Genomic DNA, 24,549 nt, shown 5'->3' with positions numbered 1-24,549 from the left:
GAGAGTGGGGTCTCACTATGTTGCCCAGGCTGGTCTGGAACTCCCGGCCTCAAGCCATCCTCTCACCTCAGCTTCCCAAGTGTTGGGATTACAGGCGTGAGCCATCATGCCCAGCCCAATGATTCTTTTTTCTTTATAGTAACTTCCTGCCACCCAAGCCCTGCACAGACACACCTATGGAAGACCTCCAACTGCTAGATGAGTAAGGGTTGGACCTGGACTCAGGCAGCCCCCTTTACATTGCACCCGCACAGCCAATGAGGACACTAGATAAGTAGCAGCCTCCGACTGTCCTTGCTAGGGTAGGGTGTAAATCAGATCCCTGGCCGGGAGCATTGGCCTGTAATCCCAACACTTTGGGAGGCCAAGGCAGGCATATCACCTGAGGTCAGGAGATCAAGACCAGCCTGGCCAACAGGGCAAAACCCTATCTCTACTACAAATACAAAAATTAGCTCGGTGTGGTGGCCTGCAGCTGTAGTCCCAGCTACTTGGGAGGCTGGGGTAGGAGAATCACTTGAACCCAGGAGGGAGAGGTTGCAGTAAGCGGAGATTACACCACTGCACTCCAGGTCTAAGTGACAGAAGGAGACTCCGTCTCAATCAATCAGTCAATCAATAAGACCCCTACCCAGCAACCTCCAGCGACAAACCAAACTGAGAAGCCCTCCATGGCCTGATCCCATCCACTTCTTAAGCTCCACCTTCCCCCATGCTCCCCCTCACTTGCTCAGCCTCCTTGATCCATCCTTTAAGAGGCCAAGTTCATTCCTATCTCAAGGCCCTCAGACTCATGGTTCCCTCCGCCTTGGCCCAAGGTCTCGAGGCCAGATTGGCCTTCGATAACAAGCTCATCCCACTCCCTCTGCCCACCCCTGCCCAACTCTTTTCTTTATGAGCACTTCCACCACCTGAAATTGTTTTTTTCTTTTTCCTACCCTTTTATTTATTTGTTGATTGTCAGTGACCTCCCATTAGAAAATAAGTGGGGTTAGGGACTTGATCTGCCTTGTTCATTGCTAGGTCTGGAGCGCCCAGAACTGTCCCTGCACAAGGTAGGTATTCAGTCATTTTCAGTGACTGGAGGACAGGAGGGAGGAGGATGACCGGATGGGAGTGGTGGGGAGAGGCGGGGTGAGGTAGCCAGAGCGGCCCATCTCAGCGGGGACCCAAGTGCCTCCCAGGGAGCTGCTCCTGTCTGGGCCAGCCTGGGAATGGAGCAGGAAAGAGTAAGCGGGCTGCAGAGCTGTCCCCTGCTCCTTTCAGACTGATGAGTCCCATTGCTGCGTAAAAGTCAGGTCTCTGTAAATAAATGGTTTTCCTCCTTCGCCTAGACATTCTTACACCCTCCTATTCCACAGTGAGTTCTCAACCTTTTAATTCTCTTCAGAGATCTCTAACTTTTCTCCAGGGTCCTGGCAGTTACCTCCTACACCAGCCATGCACCCGACCCCCACAGAGAGTTTTGATATTCTTGGCCTATTTCCAGTGGCCCACTATGACCATGACCCTGAGACCATGTTTAGCCCTTCATAGACTCATAAAATGTTATACCTAGGAAGGATGTTAAAGGTATTTTCGTTAAACTCATCTATTTTATAGATGAGGAAATGAGAACTGGAGAGAAGTGGCTTGCCCAAGAGCCGAGGAGCTAATCGAACTAAAAATAAAACTCTGAACTAAAAATCAGCCTCTGGACTTCCAGTCAGCACTCACTCTACCTCTCTGTTTCTCCCTATGTTGTAGTCCTATCATTCCCTGCTTGGTTATTTTATTTTATTTTTATTTATTTTTACTATATTCACAGAGTCATACAACCATTATCACTATCTAACTTTAGAATATTTTCATCATCCCAGAAAGAAACCCTGCACCTATTCACAGTTACCCCCCATTTTCCTCTTCCTTAGCCCCTGGAAACCAATCATCTATTTTCTATTTCTATAGATTTGTCTATGCTGGACATTTCATAAATGTGGCCTTTCGTGACTGACTTCTTTCATTTAGCACACTGTTTTCAAGGTTCATCCATGTTGCAGTGTGTATCAGCACTTCACTCCTTTTCATGGCTGAATAATATTCCATCACATGGATATACCACATTTTATTTTATTCAACCATTCATCAGCAGATGAACATCTGAGTCACTTCCATCTTTTGGCTATTATGAATAATACTGCTATTCATGTACAAGTCTTTGAATGGACATATGTTTTTATTTTTCTTGGGTGGATACCTAGGAATAAAACTGTTGAGTCACATGGTAATATTTAGATTGCTTTCCAAAGTGATAGAATAATTGTACATTCCCTCTAGTAGTGTGTGAAGATTCCAATTTCTCCACATTCTTACCAATACTTCCTATAGTCTGCCCTTTTTCTTCTTTTTTTGACAGAGTCTTGCTTGATCACCCAGGCTGGAGTGCGGGGGCGCAATCTCAGCTCACTGCAAGCTCTGCCTTCCAGGTTCACGCCATTCTCCTGCCTCAGCCTCCTGAGTAGCTGGGACTATAGGCACCCACCACCACGCCTGGGTAATTTTTTGTATTTTTAGGAGAGACGGGGTTTCACCTTGCTAGCCAGGATGGTCTCAATCTCCTGACCTTGTGATCCGCCCGCCTTGGCCTCCCAAAGTGCTGGGACTACAGGCATGAGCCACCACGCCCAGCCCTAGTCTGCCTTTTTAATTCTAGCTATCCTTGTGGGTGCAAAGTGATATTTCATTGAGTTTGATTTGCATTTCCTTAATCATTAATGATAGAGACAATCTTTTTTTTCTTTTTTTTTTTTTTGAGACAAGGTCTCACTCTGTTGCCCAGGCTGGAGTGCAGTGAAGTGATCATGGCTCACTGCTGCCTCGACCTCCCTCAGGTAATCCTCCTACCTCGGCCTCCCAAGTAGCTGGGACTACAGGCACATGACACCACACCTGCCTAATTTTTCTATTTTCTGTAGCGATGGGGTTCTGCCATATTGCCCAACCTGGTCTCGAACTCCTGAGCTCAAACAATCTGCCCACCTCGGCCTCCCAAAGTGTTAGGATTAGAGGAGTGAACCACCATGCCTGGCCCAGACAGTCTTTTCATGTACCTGTTGGCCACTCATACATGTTTTTTTAAGAGCAACATCTATTCAAATTCTTTGCCTTTTTTTTTTTTCCCATGGAGATGGAGTTTTGCCATTTTACCCAGGCTAGTCTCGAACTCCTGGGCTCAAACAATCCTCCCGCCTTGGACTCCGACTCCCAAAGTGCTGATATTACAGGCATGAGCCACTGTGGCCAGACCTACAGCACTGTTTTTAACTAAATCTGGATAGGGTTTCACGATTCTCAGTCCAGCGCTCTGGGCAATTGATCAGAATTGACATGAGAGATGAGATGAATTTGCCACTCCTGTCAGACTTCAAAACTGCAGCTCAGAGAGGTGTTATAAAACTGGCATTTTCAAAACCCAGCCCATCTGACTCCAAAGCTAGAATTCCTTCCACCACACCCTACTGAAGGACTTTTCCAGAATCGATACACAGGGATTTTAACTCTCTCATCTTTGAGTTGGCAATGGCAATTTTGGAATGAGCCCTTCACCAGGTTTCCAGGTGCTGGTTCCTCTTGTTGAGACACATTCAGTAATCAGTTCCCACCTCACCCCCAGCCCCTACCCTTGGCCATTAAATTGGCCTCTGGAACAAGCCCCTGCTCCCACTAATGCCTGGTGATTCCAGGTCATCTGAGAAGGTGCTTGCTGGGTGTGAATCTCATCACAGTTCAGCTTACTTGTGAGTTGAGCACCTCGTCTGCCTGCTGACTTTAGCATTAAGTCAGGCCTAACCAGTGCTAGCAGGGGCATGTCCGGCCCTGCTTCCACTAGAACACCAATCTCCAAAAGAAGAGATACTGGCTACATTGTCCCATCCCCCGTACCCACCACCACCCCACTGGGATGTGGGGAAAAAAGGGGGAAGGCTAAAGCTGTCCGCCAAGAGCATGGCCCTCCCCTTTGTGCCCTGTCCCCAATCGCTCCCAGCCCAGGGCCCCCACTCGCCTTCTCCTTCATCTTCTCAATCTTCTTCACAGAGCTGCGGCGCTGGGGCCGGTCCTCGTGCCGCAGCAGGTTCATGCTGAGATCTCCTGACTTATTGAACTGCTTCTCCTCCTGCTTCTCAGCCTCCTTCAGCTTGCTTTCTGCACTGATGCTCTCTGCATGGTACATGTGGTAGGTTTTCATGACCTGGAGGCGCACAAATAGGGGAAATCAGCACCCAGCTATGACCCAGCATGGCCCTCCCTGTTGCTCCTGGCTCCATACCAAGTTCTACGCTCTAGTTGGCCACTGCCCTGGTCTCACAACACGCTCTGGGCACCTGCCTTCCTTTACTTTTGCACAGACTCTCTGAGGACTGGATATCATCAACATCATCATTAAATCCTAACTAAGAGCCAGGCATGGGCTAGTAAAGAGGAAATTTAAAAATAATAAATAAATAAATAAACAAATAAATAAGGAGGAAATTTAAAAGGGTAACCATAGCTCCAAGCACCTGGGGACTGTCAGAAGTGACAGGGCAAGCCCGGCCCTTGCTCAGCTATCCTCTCTAGCCCTGCCAGCAGTGACTGTGGCATCCCTCCCTCTCCTCCCAGTGCCGCAGGGATAGTCCCTCCTCACATACCCATAGGAATTGAATGGGGAACATCCATCTTACACACAAATCATTTTCTCAGCTGTTCCTGAAGTACAATGGGCTGCAAATGACTCTGTACCCAAAATGAGTAATATTAAGTAACCCAATAGATATTCTATGCTCTCTGGAATAAATTCATCCTTGCCTATAAAAACAATTCCTCCTGTAATCCCAGCACTTTGGGAGGCTGAGGTGGGAGGATCACGAACAAGGTCAGGAGACCGAGACCATCCTGGCTAACATGGTGAAACCCCGTCTCTACTAAACAAAATACAAAAAATTAGCCAGGCGTGGTGGCACGCGCCTGTAGTCCCGGCTATTCGGGAGGCTGAGGCAGAAGAATGGCGCGAACCAGGGAGGCGGAGCTTGCAATGAGCCAAGATCATGCCACTGCACTCCAGCCTGGGCGACAGAGCAAGACTCCATCTCAAAAAAAAAAAAAAAAAAAAAAGGAAACAATTCCTATAAAGCAAATTGCACTTTGCTTCTCTACTTCCATAATAGAAAATGAATATTGTTATTACAGGGGAAATTTCTGAGCCAGAAGAAATTCTAGACATCATCTAATTAAACAACCTTTCAGTTTGACAAACAGGGAAACTGAGGCTCAGAGGTGCCAAGTATCACCAAGTATCAGTGCAGAGACACCAAACTTTACATCCATGTATCCAGGATCACAAGCTCACAAGCAAAATATAGAACTTCCACTACACCAGAAAGATCCCTCATGCCCCTCTGCAGCCAATACCTGACCCCACCCCAGCCCCAATCATAGGTTTGCCTTCTGTCGTGTGTTCCAGAATCCAGTTCCATGGAATCATACAATATAAACTCCTTTGGGTCAGCCCTCTTTTTACTCAGCATAATTTTTCTGATATTCACTGATGATGCTGTACATATCAGAACTTCTTTTTTATGGCTAAGTATTCCATTGCATGATTATGCCACAATCTGTTTACTTAGTCATATGTCCATAGCTACTCAAGGTGTTTATAGTTTTTAGCTATTTTGAATAAAGCTGCTATGAATGCTTATGTACATTTCTTTGTGTGGACATGCATTTTCATTTTTCTTAGGTAAATACCCAGGGGTGGGATGGAGGGTCATATGGTAAACATATATTTAACCATACTGGAAATCTGGACTCTCACTTTTAATCCACCACTTTTTCTACCAGATCATCCTAGATTGTCTGTATCATTTTTTCATAAATAGAGATGGAGTTTTGCCATGTTGTCCAAGCTCATCTCGAACTCCTGGGCTCACGTGATCCTCCTGCCTCAGCCTCCCAAAGTGCTGGTATTACAGGTGTGAACCACCACACCCAGCCCTTAATGAATTTCTTTAATTCATTACCACTTTCTGAGCAGGCATCAATACTTTTAGTAGTCTGAACACTGACTGGGCTGCTCCATACCAATAGCATTTTTGCTGGTCCTCAACTAGAAATGTACTTTTCTTTTGCAATGCCAAGTGTATGACCATCTTTCTATGCTAAGGAACTTCTGGAATCCATGGCTCCTGGGCCTTGTTCATTCTCTTCTGTGGTTTGGATTACTATAACAGCTAATAGAATAAAGGCTTCCCTCCGGAAGTGAAATGTGCTCCTATCTAACCAAGCCCTGTAAGTCGGAGAACTCAGAATGAATTCCTGGCCAACCCTAAAATCTTATTCCTTGCCATTTGAAGTGCTGTGAAGTGAGTTTATTAGAATGAGGAATTCTGTGCCTTTTTTTTTTTCTTTTTTAAGACAGAGTTTCACTCTTGTTGCCCAGGTTGGAGTACAGTGGCACGATCTCGGCTCACTGCAACCTCCACCTTCTGGGTTCAAGCGATTCTCCTGCCTCAGTCTCCCAAGTAGCTGAGATTACAGGCCCCCGCCACCACACCTGGCTAATTTTTATATTTTAGTAGAGATGGGGTTTCACCATGTTTGTCAGGCTGGTCTTGAGCTCCTGATCTCCGGTGATCCACCGCCTCAGCCTCCCAAAGTGCTAGGATTACAGGTGTGAGCCACTGTACCCAGCCTCTGTGACTTTTATCATTAAATCACAGCACTGATTCATTGCCCAGAAAGTTCCCTTTGCCACAGCCCAGGAGTCAATATGGCAACATCTATTGCAGATCATAGAAGGTAAGAATATGGACAAGTGTCTGGGTTGAATCCTGATGCTCCCACTCGCCAGCTGTGTGACCTTGGACAAGTCACACAACCTCTCTGACCTCTGCTTCCTCATAAGTAAAACACGGATAATAATAGCACTTACTTCCTAGGCTGCTTGTGAGCACTAAATGAGTCGGTTTCTGTCAAGTGCTGAGAACAATACCTTCTACATAGTAAGAGCCATGGAGGTATCTATCAGGTGCTACCACCACCATCATCATCATCATCATTATCATCCCTGATTTGGGCTCAGGGTTTAAGAACCTTAAACATGCTCACCTGGAAATGCTTGCAAGCTCTGGAGAACATTAACTAATGTAAAATATATATATATATATATATATATATATATATATTTTACATTAGTTAATGTTCTCCAGAGCTTGCAAGCATTTCCAGGTGAGCATGTTTAAGGTTCTTAAACCCTGAGCCCAAATCAGGGATGATAATGATGATGATGATGATGGTGGTGGTAGCACCTGATAGATACCTCCATGGCTCTTACTATGTAGAAGGTATTGTTCTCAGCACTTGACAGAAACCGACTCATTTAGTGCTCACAAGCAGNATATATTTTTTTTTTTATGCCATGTTTCTCCCTTCTTCCTTTATCCTAAAAATCTCCCAAACTTGTAAAACAATACATGGATTTAAAATGCAGTCAACTTTTCTTCGTGGGTCTTGGTGGAAAGATTGCTTCTCTGCATTCCATCCATTTTTGCTCATTTGCAATCTCTCTAAGACTCCTAAAAATCCCCTTCTTGCTGATTTCATCCTCTCTGTATGCCAGTTCCACCAAGATCACATCCAAATAACTCAACGGACCAGAAAATGTGCCATATTGATGCGTTCTCGACATCTAGTGGCCAAAAGGGGTGACTGCAGACTTGCAGATAATCAAAGCAGGTACCTATTTTGATGATCTTCATGCCTTGGTTAAAAGGACACTGGGGCCTGTCAGGGGCGGCGGCAGCAGGAAGAGCATCAGAATAAATAGCTAATGCATGTAGGTGATGGACCGACAGGTGCAGCAAGCCACCATGGCACACATTTACCCGTGTAACAAACCTGCGTGTCCTGCACGTGTATCCTGGAACTTAAAATAAAAATAAAATAAATGAGTCCATTGAGTCATTTGGATATGGTCTTGGTGGAACTGGCATACGGAGAGGATGAAATCAGCAGGAAGGGGGTTTCTAGGAGTTTTAGGGAGATTACAAATGAGCAAAAACGGATAGAATGCAAAGAAGAAATAAAATAATATAAAACAGGTGTGGCTAAAGGGTGGGAACACATGTTGCAGCTGTCTCCAGGACCCCACCTTTCCCCTTCGACATGTCCCTCCACATCCACAGACAACCCTGGTTTCTTTGCCTCACCACCATATTGCTGGTGTTTTTCATGTCTGGATCCCATCCCTGTCTGCGTTCAATGATTCCTGCTACATCTCCTTTTTCTATTTTGGCTTCTAAGTCTGCCTGCCTCACCACGAATCTGTCATCTGCGCTGGGTAGTTCAGGGGAAAAGACAGCCTTTCTATTTACAGCTAGATCTTCCTGTCCAATCACCATGCATCCATCCACTCACTCAAGGTCAGCAGCCCAGCTGGGTGTTCTCAATTCGCACATATCCTTTGCCTAGTTTTCTTTTTTTATTTTCTCTCCCTTTACATCATTTTCTACTCTTCTTGAGCCACAGAGTAGTCTTCCTGCGCTCCGACAGGCCAAACTTCCCAGGATAGCCTCTAAACTTCATTCCAAAAATCCCATGCTTGGAGAAGATAACCCAAGCACCCTGGGGCCAAACTCCCTGTGATCTACTTGATTCCTGATTCCAAGAATAACAGTGAACTCCACCACCCAGGGTCACTTATGACAGACAGCTGCCACCAAAGTTCACCTGGAGGTTTCTCTGAAAGGATTCTATTTGTACCCAGAATCCTCTAGATGTTTTTATTTAATTACCTGATACATGGGCTTCAGCATGAATGGTCCTTAGCTCAATAGATTAGAACAGTTAGCTCAATATTGCCAGTCCAGGATGCATTAAATAATATTTAACCTTATCTATTACTTCAAAGTTTGCAAACCTCTTTCTAGGAGCCCTTCTAATGAAGGAGCATTTCAATGAGTCCTTTCCCCAATCCTGGGAGGCAGTGTGATGACAGTAACAACAACGATAGCAGCTAACATCTATTGAGCACTTACTACATGCCAGGCCTTGCTGTATGCACTTTACCTGTATTAACTCATTTACTTCTCACAAAACCCCTATGAGATAGGCAACCTATGATCCCTGCTTTACAGATGAGAAAACCATGGCCCAGAATAGGTCAGTAAGTTTCTCCAGGTGAAAAGCTGGTAAGTGAAGTCAGGGTTCAAAGCCAAGGTGGCTGACCCCACAGCCTGGGCCTACTGAACACATGGTTGTTTTGCTTCCCCATACCCCTTTCTCAACTGTAAAACAGGGGTAAAAGGCTCCCCCAGCCCACTGGAATTAGGGAGACTTGGTTTTGAGACTCAGCCTTCCCACTACTTGCTGGGTGGCTGTGGAGAGGCGTGTCCTTTCCGTGCCCACCTGGTGAAGATCAGAAGGGGGTAGATGGGGAAAGTGCTCTGTCAACTGCAAATTATCAAGTGACCAACTGCTAGCAGCAGTGTGCCTGGGGCTGGGAAGGGACAGAGGCAGATGCAGGAGCTCAGCTGAGGCCAAATCACCGAACTGGGGATGTCTGAAGGGCCCCTCAGAGGTACCCATCCGCTTGATGCCAGGTAATGGGTTCACTTTCCAGCCCTCCAGACCCTATTCAGGGAGTCTAGGGAAGGACCTCGTAGGGACGTGTCACTTAAGACCACTATTCTTGGACCCAGTTCAGTTGCATGTGTTCTCAGAATGTAAGGGCCAAAAGGTCCTCCATAACTCTTGGTGTCCTAGCCCCTCACTTAAGGAAATGGAGGCTCAGAAATAGCAAGAGTGAGCCGAGCGTGGTGGCTCACACCTGTAATCCCAGCACTTTGGGAGGCCAAGACGGGCGGACCACGAGGTTAGGAGTTTGGGACCAGCCTGGCCAACACAGTGAAACCCCATCTCTACTAAAAAGATACAAAAATTAGCTGGGCGTGGTGGTGGGCGCCTGTACTCCTAGCTACTCAGGAGGCTGAGGCAGGAGAATCGCTTGAACCTGGGAGGCAGAGGTTACAGTGAACCGAGATTGTGCCACTGAACTCCAGCCTGAGCGACACAGCGAGACTCCATCACAAAAAGAAAACAAAGAAAAGAAAAGAAAGAAAAAGAAAAGAAAAGAGCAAGAGTGCTGTCCAAAGTCACACAAAAAGCCAGGCAGAGCTGGAACTGCAGGCCGGGTCTGCTGCCCGCTAAGCATTGTCTCTTCTGGTAATCACACTGCTTTTTGCTTTCCACACATTGCCTTTTGCCTCTTCCCTGATCCTCAGATTCTGAAAACAGCAAAGTTTTATCTGCACCATCTTTCAGCCCCTCATTTAAATGCAAAAGAAGGCAAACAGAATCTGGAAGTTAACAGCATCCATAAAGGGACACCTGGGGCAGGATAAGGATCAGTTGTTAGAAAACAGCTTCTCAATGTTGCAGTCCCTGTGTGCTTCTTCCACCCTGCAGACAGGGCTGTCCCTGGGCAGAGTGGCTCTCTGCTTCCAGCATTTGTGTATGGGTGAAACCCTAGGCTAGTGCATGACCAAGATCTCCTTGAAGGAAAAGAGAAGCAAAGTCCTGAGGCCAGGATCTTGTTCATGATAGTATTCTCTGTACCAGAGCAGAGCCTGTTACCCAGCAAGTATCAATATATATTTGCATGAATGAAAGACTCTTTGGCTGGACTGGCTGGATCAACAGATCAAAAGATCAATGGATCAATGATTATGGCTGAATGGATGGGTAGATGGATGGATGGACAAATGAACAGATGGGTGGGTGGGTGAATAAATGCAGGGATGGGTAGATAGAAGGGAGAGTGGATGAAAGGGAGAAAGGAAGAGAAGAAGGCAGGGAGGGAGGGTAAAATGAGGGAGGTAGAGTTCTATTGCCTTTGTTCTGCTGAGCATAATTGGAAGTAGGGAGATAGCTGTACCATCAATCATTAAACATTTATTGAGCAGTTCATTATGTGCCAGGTACTACGCTAGGCAAAACTACAGTGTGGAAGACATGCAGGTCGCCACCCTCATAGGATCCACACTGTAGTAGAGATACAGGCAATTGTACAAGTGATGCTCACACGGTGTGATAAGTGCAATGATGAAGGGAGTCCTAGGCACTATAGGAAGGTTTCCTGGAGGAAGTGACATCTAAATTGAACACCGCAGGAAGAGTAGCTGTTAGATGGGTGAGCAGGGCTTGGGGTGGGGGTGGAGTGTCCCAGGCAAAGGGAGCAGAGTGAGCATTAGCCCAGGGGAGCAGGAGGCAAACAGGACTGAGGAGCAGCTGATAGCTGGAGGAACACCAGGTATGTCTCAGCACCAGCCAATGGAACCACTTCCTCATCCTCCCCAGGGACTCCCCTCAGTGGACATCTGTTGTTTTCTCTGCCCAGACTCATCCAGTCTTCCTTCTTTGGGAACAGCCCCCCTAATTTTATTTTGAGGAAATCCCCCAAATTCCCCTCCACTATTCTCAGTACATGTGGTTCATGGGAAGCTGACATCACCCTGCAATCCTGGGGTGGCCATGAGACCCTGGCCTGGCCAATCCATAAACTTATGTTCATCTGACTATAGGAAGCTCAGCTAGGCCATTAGATGCTACCCTGGGGCTTCGCTGGAAACACTGGGAAGGGAGTATTCTCTTTCCACTGGAGGATGGGGAGAGGCTAATGGGAGGAGAATTTGTAGTACTAGGGACCATCTTTGTCACCACATGGGAGAAGCCTGCCAGATCATGAAGTCCACGTAGAGGAAAACAAACCAGAAATGGGAGAAGGACTGATTCCCAAAGGTGGATAAATGGATGGATGAATGGATGGATGGATGGATGGATGGATGGATGGATGGATGGATGGATGATGGATGGAGGATGGATGGATGGATGGATGGATGGATAGATGGATGGATGGATGGATGGATGGATGGATGGATGGATGGATAGATGGATGGATTGGAAAGAGTGGGGAAGGAAGGTAGGAAGAGAGGGAAGGAGGGAAAGGGGTAAGATGGGGGAGGCATAGTTCTACTGCCTTTGATCTAGTGAGTATATTGGTGGGGAGAACAGCTACACCTTCAATTATTAAATATTTATTTATGTGTCAGGTACTATACCAAATGTACTACAGTCAAAATACAGTATAGAAGACAGATGGGGTCTCTGGTCTCACAGAGTACATGCTGTATTGGTGAGACAGACAAATCAGTGTGTGAGCCCCTGGATCCAGCTAGACTTAAGCGACATGTTCATGTGATTCAATAGAGTGTCATTGTTATCTAAGCCAGTTTGCACCAGATTCCAGTCCCTTGCCACTAAATGAATCCTAAAAGGCAGAATTCCTTCCCTTTGAGCCTCCCCAACTACCCATATCAGTCCTGATCCCAACCAGCCAGGCTCAGTGCAGTGACACAGGAGCAGTGCTGACTGGGCAGAGGCTCCCTCCCACATCCCAGGTGCTGCTTCTCACCACTCTAAGTGCTGCTCCTTCTGCCCCTCTCTGCACCCAGGAACTGTCGACTGTTGATCAGATACCATCTCTTCTCTGGAGCCTTCCTGATGCTCAGTAGATTTCATCACCCCCTCTTCCAAGTTCCCTCACATTGTCGTATCCCCACTAAGACACCTATCATAGTGTACAGCCACATCTCATGGTCTGGATACGCTGATGATCCATACATGTATTCTTAGTGAGTGGGTGTCTGGGCAGGACAGCAGAAAGAGAGGGTAAGGCTACCTAGAGGGAAATCTCTTCCGTTCTGCTTAGGACCAGTTCCATCCCTGGATGACACTGTGCACACAGCCTGGCTGGCAGGCTGTGACAGCCCCGAAGAGCTGCCTTGCCCTGAGTCTGAGCCAGGACCCTGGTCTCCCTTCCAGGGCACAGTGGCATGAAGATCAAAGCCTGGCAGGAACCTCAGTATTCCTCAAACTCCACACCTTCCTTCCACAGACGGCGTAAACCGAGTGCCAGAGCCCCACTATCTGGCACTGGGTCAGTGTTTCCACTTGTGTTAGCAAGGTGACTTTCGGTGTCATGGGAAGGAAACACTGCCAAACTGGACACTAGCAACATAGCAACCGAGGTGATATGGGGATGGAGGAAGAATCAGGAGATATGCTTCTCTCTGCGTACCTTCTTGCACTGTTTACTTTACTTTCATTAACCCCTTTCAGCTCTCTGAGGATCCTTCTGATTACATCAGGAGGAAAAACCAGTCGGTGCCCACACATCTTCAGAGCTTCTCGCCTGCCACTCTGGCAGGCACAAGCTTGAATGCACAACACTGCTTGATTTTCACTTAACTAACAGAACGCTTCTATTTATACCAAACCGTGTTTCATCTGCTAATGTGAAGTACCATTTCCTTCCACAATAAATGCAGGTTCGTAGTTTATTTTTTAACTTTAAATTTTAATTTTTTTAAGATGGGGTCTCGCTCTGTCCCCCAGGCTGGAGTGCAGTGGTGGAATCACAGCTCACTGCAGGCTTTACCTCCCAGGCTCAGGTAATCCTCCCACCTCAGCCTCCCAGGTAGCTGGGACTATAGGTACCTGCTAACATGCCTCGCTAATTTTCTGGGTGCGTGCACAGTGTCATCCAGGGATGGAACTGGTCCTAAGCAGAACAGAAGAGGTTGTAATGCCACCTACCTCAAAGGGTTATGATGAGGATGAAATGGATCAGTACATGTAAAGCATTTAGACCAGCCCCTGGCCTTCAATAAGCACTGTACATGATTGGAGGCTCTAGTTATTCATGAGATGAAACAATCTCCAAAATATACCTACAAAAGCAAAGCAAGATGCAGAATAATAAGTACAGTTGTCACCACTTGCATAAAACAGGAATGTGTGGGATATGCCCAAATGTGTGTGCTGATTGACGGATAAAGGATCTCTGGAAGAAGACATGGCTAAACTGGACACTAGTAACCTAGTAACTGAGGTTATATGGAGATGCAGGAAGAGTCAAGAGACACGCTTCTTCCTGTGTACCTTCTTTTATTGTTTAATTACTGTCTTATTTATTTTTTAAACAAGTGTATGTACCTTCTACTTCTAAATTTAAATATTAAACAATTTTTTAAAAAGGAAAGTCGTCCAGTTCAAGTATGGAGCCAGCATCACAGACAGCAGGCCTGGAGGATGGGAAATGAAGGAGGAGGTGGTTTCACGTTTTCCAGCAAAACATTCTTAGGGCTGTGGCTGGCCCAGTGGAGATGGGGAATGGAGAAGAAAGATTCCGAACTATGTAGGAAAAATATTTATGCCTCATTTTTTCATAAAAGACACAATGACTCAGGACTCAGGTTTGCTAGGCACTGGGCTATACTCCATGCCAATCACTCTCCCCAGAATAATCCAGACAAATGAACTGGCAGCAACCCCATGTTCCAGGGAGGGACTGGGCTCAGAGGGTTTGTGTGGCAGGGCCTTCAAGTCAGGCCCAGCTGACTCTAAAACCTGTGCTCTTCCAGCACACAGGGCTGCTTTCCACTAATTACGTAACACTGGGGGAGCTTAAAAAGGGAGGGGAGGTCAACTTAAAGAAATATATTCAGTAAATGACAAAGGGCCCATCATAGGATGAAGCTGTGGGGCTGTACCTGAATGTCATCCTAGAAAGACAAGCAGTGAGCCCAGCGTGGAGCTGGGACCAGAACTTGGGCTCCTGGGCGCCCAGTCTGAGCTCTCTCTACCACCCCCATGTCTCAGGGCAATCATGAGGAGGGAGACACCTTTGCCAAAACTTGCCTGTTGGCCCAGAGTTGATGTCATATCCCTGAGGCCACACACAATCAATCAAGGCTTGAACAAGTAAAAGGTAAAGTGATTCATGGCTCCAGTTAGGGTCTACCTGTGACCAGCTGCTGCTAGGTACGAATGGACACTCCTCAGGCCCTCCCCACATGGCAAAGAACAAAGTCACTGGGCCTCTCCTGCAGCCCTGGACTTGGAAGACCGCCCCATAGCTTGGAGCAGAGCTACTGAACACAGAGGAAGAGATAGGTGGGGGGATGCTGGATGTTCACTAGTTACTGACACACATGTATTTCATAATCTAGAGATATACTGAAAATATGAACACATTTTTAGCCAAATAGTGAAAACACAGTGGGGTTTATAGTTTGTGAGTTGTTTTGTTTTGATTTGCCTCTTCTAGAAGGATTGCCATACTGGTCCACATTCTTCACCTCTGCCCTTTTTCTCTCCCAGGCCAATACATGAACAAAAGCTATATTGTGTCGGGCTGATGGGAGTTCGAGGGAAAAGAAGTGGAATGGGATACATATGTGTGCATGCTTGCATGTATGTGTATGTACATGCATGCATGTGAATGTGCATATGTGCTACTGTGTGGTCCATGCCAAACTGCACGTGCAGGTATGCAAATGTGTGTGTGTGTGCACGTGTGTGCACAAACACCCATGCTAGCATGCTTTAGAGAGGAGGGAGCCTCAAGGTGCTAAGGACTGAGCAGATAAGGACTGGGTGATAAGGACTAGGCTTGTTGAGTGAATGAATGAATGAATGAATGAACAAAATATCCGGCCTTGCAGTCTCCTCTGCATCCTTCCTAGCCCCAGAGAGAGACAAGCCTTTTCTCTAAAGCAAGTGATGGGTGGTCTTTAGCATTTATCTCCACCATCATTACACCCGTAGGACCCCCTGAACAGACCACCACCACCTCCCTTACAGAACTTCAAGAAGAGAAAAAGTGGAGCTTACTGGAAAATCCTTTCTCTGCATTATTTATTCCTCAGTGACTGTGGTAATGACCCTGGGGCTGAGGGAGGAGGGGTCTGTAGACTTGTATAACCAGGCATGGTAACTAGAAAGTGCTCAAAAGAAATCCCTAGCAATGAAGCATGAATTTGGGACACATAGTGCCGCCAGCAGCTGGGTGGCTGGAGTGAACTGTTTGCAAAGAGGACTGTGATCATTACTGGCATGGCTGCAGGCATGGCCCTTCGCATTGTGACTCTCCAAGGGGAGGGGGGCTTGCTTTTCTAACCCAGAACTCTGGGCTTGGCTGTGTAACTTGCTTTGGCCATTGGGATATTAGCAAATATGACACAAGTAGAAGCTTGAAAAGTGCTTACACATTGGGGTTTGCTCACTTTGGACTCCTTTTCTTTTTTTAATTGACCAGAAAACTGCAACCACATGAGTGGCCCCAATTGAACCCTGCCCAAATTACTGACCCACAGAATCATGAGCACAGAAAATGGTGGTTGTTCTAAGTCACTGAGTTTTGAGGTAGTTTGTTATGCAGCAACTGATAACTGATACAAAGGCTTTAAGTAAGTCACTTCTCTGTGCCTCCATTTCTTTATCTGTAAAAATGTAAGAGTGTTAATTAAATAATATATATACAATACCTAATACAGAGTGAGATGCATCCTAAGCACTCATGAAGTGGCTACAGATGTTAGGATCATCCCTGTTTGGCAACAAAGAGAAAGAGAGTCAACGAGGTTAATTGACTTGGCCGAGTTGGTAAGTGGTACAGCAGGAATTCAAACCCAGGTCTGTCTGTGATCAGTGTGCACTGCTGTGATCCTACATTGCCTTCCCTGTTGAGAACTCCCTCTCTCTTCCTCTCATTCCCTCTGCTTCTTTAATTCCTACCCATCCAAAGGCACCAAGCTCAAAGCTCACCCTGGAACACAGTAGCCCACTTTTCTGAATCTTTTTTCCTCTTGTTCTCCCTCCCTCCCTCCCTCCTCCTCTCAACCCATCTCTCACACATGTGCATCTCCCTCAACTAATACACACCCATCTCCTCCTATGTGTGTGCATGGCTGGCCAGGGGCTCTGGGCACACTGTGGGGAACATGGTCTAGCCCCACAGAGCTCATGGGCAAGTTACACAGCCAAGCCCAGAGGTACCTCCCCTGCGAGCCCATGTGTCCAGCACATACTAGGCTCTGACTTGTGTTGTATCAACAGTTCACACACTACTCTTTTTTAAAATTATTATTATTATACTTTAATTTCTAGGGTACATGTGCATAATGTGCAGGTTTGTTACATAGGTATACATGTGCCATGTTGGTTTGCTACACCCATCAACTCATCATTTACATTAGGTATTTCTCCTAATGCTATCCTTCTCCCAGTCCCTCACCCCCTGACAGGCCCCGGTGGATCACACACTACTCTTATCTCTCTGCCCAGATTCCAAACTCCTTAGGAGTAAGACCAGTTCCTTTCATGTTTTTCATCCCTCCCTCCTCCCTCCTTTGCTTCAACGAGCACCCTGGAAGCACCAAGGATGTACAAGACTGTGACAGAGGCAGACTCTGAAATGTTCATGATCCCCCACTGTGCCCTACTGCAGCTCTGGGCCCACAGCATGTGGCCCCAAATGCTTGAATTTAACTGAGTTTCTGAGTAACTACTGAAGACTCTGTGTGTAGTCAACAAATGATCTTCACGGGGAGTGTGCTGGCACCATAGGGATCCCACTCTTCTACGTGCAGCCAAAGGAGAATGCTGGGGACCCTTCCTCCTCCACTAGCTCCTGGTGACCCTCACCAGGCTGCTGTGGAAATGGCAAGGCATGGCTCATCCTGCTGGGGCCTCAGCCATCCTGCCTGGCCTGTGTCTCCGATACCAGTGGCATTTCTGTCCAGCCATCCTGCCCTGCAGCCAGCACAGAGAGGTGTGCATGGAGCACCTGCTGGATTCAGGCCACTGTGCTGGGCACTGGGACCTTGAAGGACACAGAGAGATGACACTGTCCTCCTGATCTCTGACCACCACCTTGCCTTGTCTAGTCTACAAACCACAGAAAGATGACCAGTCTCGTTTGTCACAGGTGAAACTGACAAGTGAAGGGACTTGCTCAAGGCCACACAGTTGGGTTCAAATGGAGCCTTTGGGCCTTTCATGCAGTGTTTCTCAGCCAAGACCTGACTCCCAGGGAGTTCACACTCCAACATGTTGGAAGACGGGATATAGACAATAAATATACAAGAGATTTTGGTACATCTGCCATAGGAACTTGAAGCCGACAGGTAACAACATTCTGAAGGTGGTGGGGTTTGGTCTGAGTTTGAAAAATGAGCGTGACACTAACAGGTAGGTATAGACAGCAGGGATTGCAGGCGAAAAGCAGCAGAGGGGGAAGGTATTTGGTGTAAATAGAGGGCACCAAGAAGAGGAGCCCTGCTGGAGGTCACAGCAAAAGTTAAAGATCTAGGTGGGGATGACTGGGGGGTCCCAGGACATTGGGGGTAAGTTGTTTTGACATTGTAAAGGAAAGTGACCCAAAGTGGAGCCTGAGGAACATAAAAAGGACCTAGACTGGGGAGCACCTGGTCTAGCCAAATTCGCTGCAGAATTCTAAGCAGGACAATCCCATTCAGTTACCAGGCTTGTATTATTTATCGCCACCCTTCCCCCCACCGTGAGTATGTACAACAGCCTACTTCACAGCCATCAAGGAGCCAATGATGGTGATGATGATGATAGTGACGCTCAGAACTTCTGATACAGAATGCTCTTCTTTTCTCTTTGTTCTGAGCATGCATCACATATAGGATCTCCTTTAATTCTCACAAGGATGTGCACTAAGCAGGTACTAGATTTCTACTTAACACCTGGATTTGAACCCAGATCTCTGGTTTCAGAATCTGTGCCTTAACCCAATAGGCTGTTCTGCCCCCCACTGACCAGCTGATGCAAAGCAATATGTATTCTCAAGCAGCAATTCTTCCTTTACCCTAAGAATGACCCAAGTAAAAACTATCCACAGCTCAAGTTTTACTCCTTAATTTGGAATCACAGAATTAAAAGTTTCAACTTTTATCTAAGAACTCTCACCCCCATTTTACTGATTGGGAGACTGAGGCCCAGGAAAAATAATGCCTTGCCTAGAGTTCTGTAGCTTGCTGGCATCTGAGGCAGGCTTTCTGACCTGAGGTCCAGGTCCTCCCACAAAGGCTCTCAGTGCCTCTGAAGAATTTACCACCTGCTGGCCACACAGGATATAAACATAGAAAGATAATAAAACTGAACAGAAGGGGCTTCTCACAGCCTGCTGTTCTTTCCCCTCATACCAGGGATTTTCAAATTCAGTTTTAGCAGCAGATTCTCCCCAACACACAAACATACTTTTCATGAAATGCTATATAGGGCACCTATCTATTTAAAACATAACCATTCCCCACTGTTCTGATTGGGGTAGGGTTGAGGGGCCTGGAGCTCTACCTGCTGGGTCTACCCACCCCACTCCCCATACCTCTCCATGGGGTCCCCACACTCCTCGCGAGGAAGCCGTAGGCTCCCCAAAGCACAGTCTGAAACTCCCTGCATCATCGCTTCATGTGTTTGTGTCCCCATTCACTCACCTTCTTGGATTCTAAAACTCATCTCAAGCACAGTTAGATACTGACTCCAAGCAGGTAACAAGGTCAGCCGTGGACCACACTGTGATGTTCTGAAATTATGCCTTGGAGATGGCAAGGCAGGCTCACCCCATAGCCTCACGTGATCCTCGGAGCCGTGCTCCATTTTGCAGATGCAAATACTGAGACCCAGACAAACTGCCCACCTGCCTATGGTCCCGCAGCCGGTAAGGAAGGGCCTCCACTGGAGCCTGTGCTGCCTGACTCCAAAACCTACATCCCCACCTTCAGGAGCCTTCACACTCACACTCCCATGGCCTTGACTTTGTGCCCTCTGTTCTTACAGGTAACACATCCACAGCTGCAGGTCACTTGAATCTCTCATGAACTTTGACAAACTAGACAAGCCCAGGCCCTACCCCAGATGTACAGAATCAGGGGATGAGGCTGTGAGTCATTATATCCTGACATGATGACCCACTGTCACTCAGCATAAAACACAGCAAAAAAGGCCCGGGGTCATTCCAGACCTCTGTTTTGCCTCCCTCCAGCTCTGGTGATGAAGACAGAAGACCCAATCCCAAAACGGCAGTGAGCCTGGGCAGAACTTACTGTGTAGAGCTCGTTGGTCACCTTCAGGAGCTCCTCGTGCATCTGCAGGCCAATCTCCTTGCTCTGGAATATGGAAGAACAAATGTCAGCAGGGGAGAAGTTTGATGGCTACATTTACCAATCTCTTTTCAAAAGGGAAAGGTCAGGAATGTTTCAGGTGGGGTTGGAAGGGGACAGAAATCAGCATAAACTTCATTGATCTACATGTAAATTCCTCAATTTATGTCCACGGAACAAACCCACAGAGAGAGGTTCCTTGCAGATGGGATTTCCTGGTCATACGAGTTGGGGAACCCTACACATCACTTCCCTACCACAGTGACTCCCAGTGACAGTAGCATACTAAAGATGTGAGGAAGCCCCACAGAATTTTTCTTTAATTCTATGTGTCCTAAGCTGGTATAACCGGGGTCTGAGCTTCTTGCACAATCCTCATGAATGGCTAGAGAGTGGGGTTCCACAGAACACACTTTGAGAAACAATGATGTGGCATCCCAATTCCTCTTGAGAGTAAATGATAATTCTCAAGTCCTCCAGGAAACATCTCAGGTCCTCCAGAACATGAGTCTCCAGCCTTCAGGCCACAGATCAGTCCGTGGCCCATTAAGAACCAGGCTGCACAGCAGGAGGTGAGTAGAGGACAAGAGAGCATTTCCACCTGAGCTCCACCTCCTGTCAGATCAGTGGTGGCGTTAGATTCTCATAGGTTCTTGAACCCGGTTGTGAACCGCGCATGTGAGGGATCTAGGTTGCATGCTCCTTATGAAAATCTAATGCAGGATGATCTGTCTCTGTCTCCTATCACCCCCAGATGAAACCATGTAGTTGCAGGAAAACAAGCTCAGGGCTCAAACTGATTCTACATTACATAGTGAGTTGCATAATTATTTCATTATATATTACAATGCAATAATATAGAAATAAAATACACAATAAATGTAATGTGCTTCAATCGTGCCAAACCATCACCCCACCCTGATCCAAGGAAAAATTGTCTTCCACAAAACTGGTCCCTGGTGCCAAAAAGGTTGGGGACCACTCTCCAGAAGACATTTCCTGAAGGATTGTCTTCTTTGACTGAGAATCAGCAGCTGGCACCCACTTGGACATAGCCTTCCTAGCTTTCCAGGACTGGTTACAACAGATGCCCTAACCTTAGTTTGACTTCAAATTTCAGCTCAACCCTCCCCCATGCTGGTCCCCTGGTCTGCCTAATCTCATCTTACCACTGCCCGGATCCTGACACAGTGGCAGGTCCACACTGTCAAGGTGTCTGTTCCAGTGATGGACAGGAGCAGTACAGGTTGGCAGAAAGGCCTTGGGGGCACAAGGCAAAAGATTTAGCTTCTCATTTCCACTGTTTTACCAGCTGGCTGTGTAGCCTTGGAGAATCACTTCCCTCTTTGAGCCTTAGCTACCTCACCTATCAAATAAAAAGCTTAAACTAAAACAATACTCTCCAAAGCATGGTCTGAAGATCACTGCTATATGCTATGCTAAAAAAGTGGGGCAGGCGCTTCTAAGACTACATGCATTTGGGAAAAATGCTAGTTGAACAAAGGTAGACAAGTTTTCTTAATGCAGGACTTCTCAGTGCCTTTAATGTCCTTCCTTGCATGGAGATTTTCTAAGAAGGAGGTGTAGTATGCAGTTTCATTGACCACAGTCCTGTGGCTTTCATGATATTTAAGGACACAATCCAGAATTGGCTTTCATGATATTTAAGGACACAATTCGGAAAACAATGAGAAAATTATCTCTAGGTTCCATGCAACTTGAAGAGTCTAGAATTCTTTGTTATTTTATTTATGATTGTGATTATGATTTTGGTAAATATTCTCTGCTATAATCTGAATGTTTGTGTGCCCCTCAAAATTCCTATTTTGAAATCCTGACCCCCAATGTGATGGTATTAGGAGGTGATGTCTTTGGGAGGTGATTAGGTCATAAGAGTGGAACCCTCAGGAATGGGATTAGTGCCTGATATGGTTTGAACCTCTGTCCCTGCCAAATCTTATGTTGAAATAGAATTCCCAGCATTGGAGGCAGAGCCTGGTGGGAGATGTTTGGATCATGGGGGTGGATCCCTCATTAATGGCTTAGTGCCATCCCCTTGGTGTATTCTGAAGTGTGTGGCACCTGCAACTCCCACTCTCTCTCTGTTGCTCCCACTCCTGCCACGTGAAATGCCTGCTCCACCTTCACCTTCTACCGTGATTGGAGCTTCCTGAGATCTCACCAGGAACAGATGCCTGCGCTATGCTTCCTGTACAGCCTGTAGAACTGTGAGCCAATTAAACTTCTTTTCTTTACAAATTACCCAGCCTCAGGTATTCCTTTACAGCAATGTAAGAACAGACTAATACAATGCCCTTAAAGAGACCCAAGAGAGCTACCTTGCCCCTTCCACCATGTGAAGACACAGCAAGAGGTTGCCCTCTATGAACCAGGAAGCAATCTCTCACCAGATATCAAATCTGTCAGTGCCTTGCTCTTAGATTTCCCAGCCTCTAGCACTGTCAGAAATACATTTCTGTTGTTTATAAGTCACCCAGTATATGGCATTTCATTATAGCCACCTAAAAGTACCAAGATACTCTCCCTGTTTGCCCAGACCATCATGTTAAGTTTCTGTATTGAAAATGGGAGCCATGATCTCGGCTCCCTGAGTAGCTGCAGCCTCCTGCTCTCCCTCCCAGCTCCTTCAGCCTCATAGCTGGACCAGCTGCTGATGGGCAAAGACCAGTCTTCCTCCCACCCTTGCAGAGGTGAGAAGCCTCTGAACCCAGTGGTAGCTCATGAAGGCTTAGTATCAGAATGATGCCTTCTCAGGCTCCTTCTCCTCACCCCCCACAGCCCTTTCTCTCAGCTTCCAGGCCTGGCTTGCCAAGAATCACCCTTCTGAATGTGGTCTCTGCTTGTGCTAGACCCCTTAACAGACAGCAGAAACCTTGGAGGCAATTCCAGAGACCTGTTTAGACCTCCCTCCAGCTTCGAGAGGTAAAGAAAGGTGACCCAGTGCAAAACTGCAGTAGAGGGTGTGCAGAACCTTCTGTGCAGAGCTCACTGGGGACCTTCAACAGTGTCCTGTGATTTCTGTACTGGTGCTCTATGAACCCAATTAGCTATCCGCATTTCCTATTCTCCATGATTCTCTCAAGTGAACAATCAGTGCCTCAGTTTCCCCTGTGGCCCCTCCCCCTGATGTTTCCCCATCACTGCTGACTCCAGATTCTCTGACACTCTCCAGTGGCCTCCTCATGGTCCTCAAACTTCCCAACACCTTTGATACCCAAGACCCTATTTCTTATGTGTTTATTTTTATGATCTAACTTTTTACATAGGTAATAAAGGTACATGGTTAAAGAAATTCTAACAGCCAGCAGGTAAAATGGGAAAGAATAAGTCTTCCAAGCTCCTCCTTGTCCAGAGGCAACTGCTATGAAAAATTTCTTCTGATACTTTGCAGAAATAATCTATGAATAAACAAGCATACATTTGCATATCATATGTTCTCTCTTAACACAAATAGGGCATATCATGCACCCTTTGCATCTTGCTTTTTTCACTGAACGATACCTCTGACAGATTTTTCCATCATGTAACTCTTATAGCCCCTTTTTTGCACAGCTGCTTGGGATTCCATATACAAGGAACATCATAATTAATTTAGCCCGCTCCTTAGCGATGGATATTTACATTGCCTCTAGTATCTTATTATCTCAAACACTGATGCAGTGAACATCCTTGTGTGCTGTCACTGTGCATATGGGCAGGACCCCATCCTAGAGGCAGTTCTGCTGGGAAGAGTCCTGTCTTCAGAATTCCCTCCAGCCTTCCCTTCTTGGTCCCTGCTGCAGCTGGCTCCCTCACATGCTCCTGACTTCAGCTCCCACTTCTTGGTTACCAGAAGCCATGTCATAATCTCCCAGGCCTTTCTCCTGGGCTCTGTCCTGCCCTGGAGACCTTTAGCCCAAGCTCAAAGACCTGTATCCTTAGCTGCTGCAAAACAGTATGGTCTAGATGTCCCCTCATCCCCTCAAACTCAAATTATCCAAAGGTGAACTGTTCCCCCATCCCTTCGATTTTGGTCAATGGGATAGTATCTTCCTGGGCTTGTCACTGGATACCTAGGAATCCTATTTGATACTTTGTTTAATTCCTCCTTCTCAATCCAATCTGTTACTGGGTCCTACCTGCAAACTGCCCAATTATTTGTCTGAATAGCAGGCAAGCTGGCCTCCTCCAGCTCACAGTATCCATTCTTGCCCTTCCTACTTCCTAAGAGAGCCATGAATTTGCCCAGGAATTCATTCCTCCAGGAGAGTTCTTCAAGGGAAGCTGGAGGCTATCTCAACTCAAGATGGTGGATTCTGGTATGTGTTATTAGTCCAGAGATGAGTATGTGACTTAACTGGATGGAAGAGAAAGACTTCTATGGTCAAATGAAAAGTTTTAGCTTTTCTACTGAGTGCTGGCGAAAGAAGGAAGGAAGGAAGGAAGGAAGGAAGGAAGGAAGGAAAGAAGGAAGGAAGGAAGGAAGGAAGGAAGGAAGGAAGGAAGG

At 46.7% G+C, this 24,549-nt stretch overlaps 1 protein-coding gene across 4 annotated transcripts in view; it reads right to left on the bottom strand.

Moving 5' to 3' along the window:
- The window catches only part of SRGAP3 (SLIT-ROBO Rho GTPase activating protein 3), a 270,073-nt gene that overhangs the window by 75,634 nt on the left and 169,890 nt on the right, over positions 1 to 24,549 (bottom strand). For all 4 annotated transcript variants that reach the window (XR_001886028.1, XM_017874153.1, XM_017874151.1 and 1 more), the window contains exons 4-5: positions 19,986 to 20,048; positions 4,043 to 4,228 (exon numbers count right to left, since the gene is read on the bottom strand). Coding sequence is in view for 3 of the 4 variants with exons in the window: in XM_017874153.1 (XP_017729642.1) it covers positions 4,043 to 4,228; positions 19,986 to 20,048 (249 nt within the window). In the remaining variant the exon portion in view is untranslated. The remainder of the gene's footprint in view (positions 1 to 4,042; positions 4,229 to 19,985; positions 20,049 to 24,549) is intronic.

This window comes from Rhinopithecus bieti, unplaced genomic scaffold, assembly GCF_001698545.2.
Source record: "Rhinopithecus bieti isolate Rb0 unplaced genomic scaffold, ASM169854v2 scaffold_7049, whole genome shotgun sequence".
NCBI classification, from domain to species: Eukaryota; Metazoa; Chordata; class Mammalia; order Primates; family Cercopithecidae; genus Rhinopithecus; species Rhinopithecus bieti.
The sequence above is the reverse complement of the archived record's forward strand: the minus strand, read 5'-3'. Positions and strand labels throughout refer to the sequence as shown.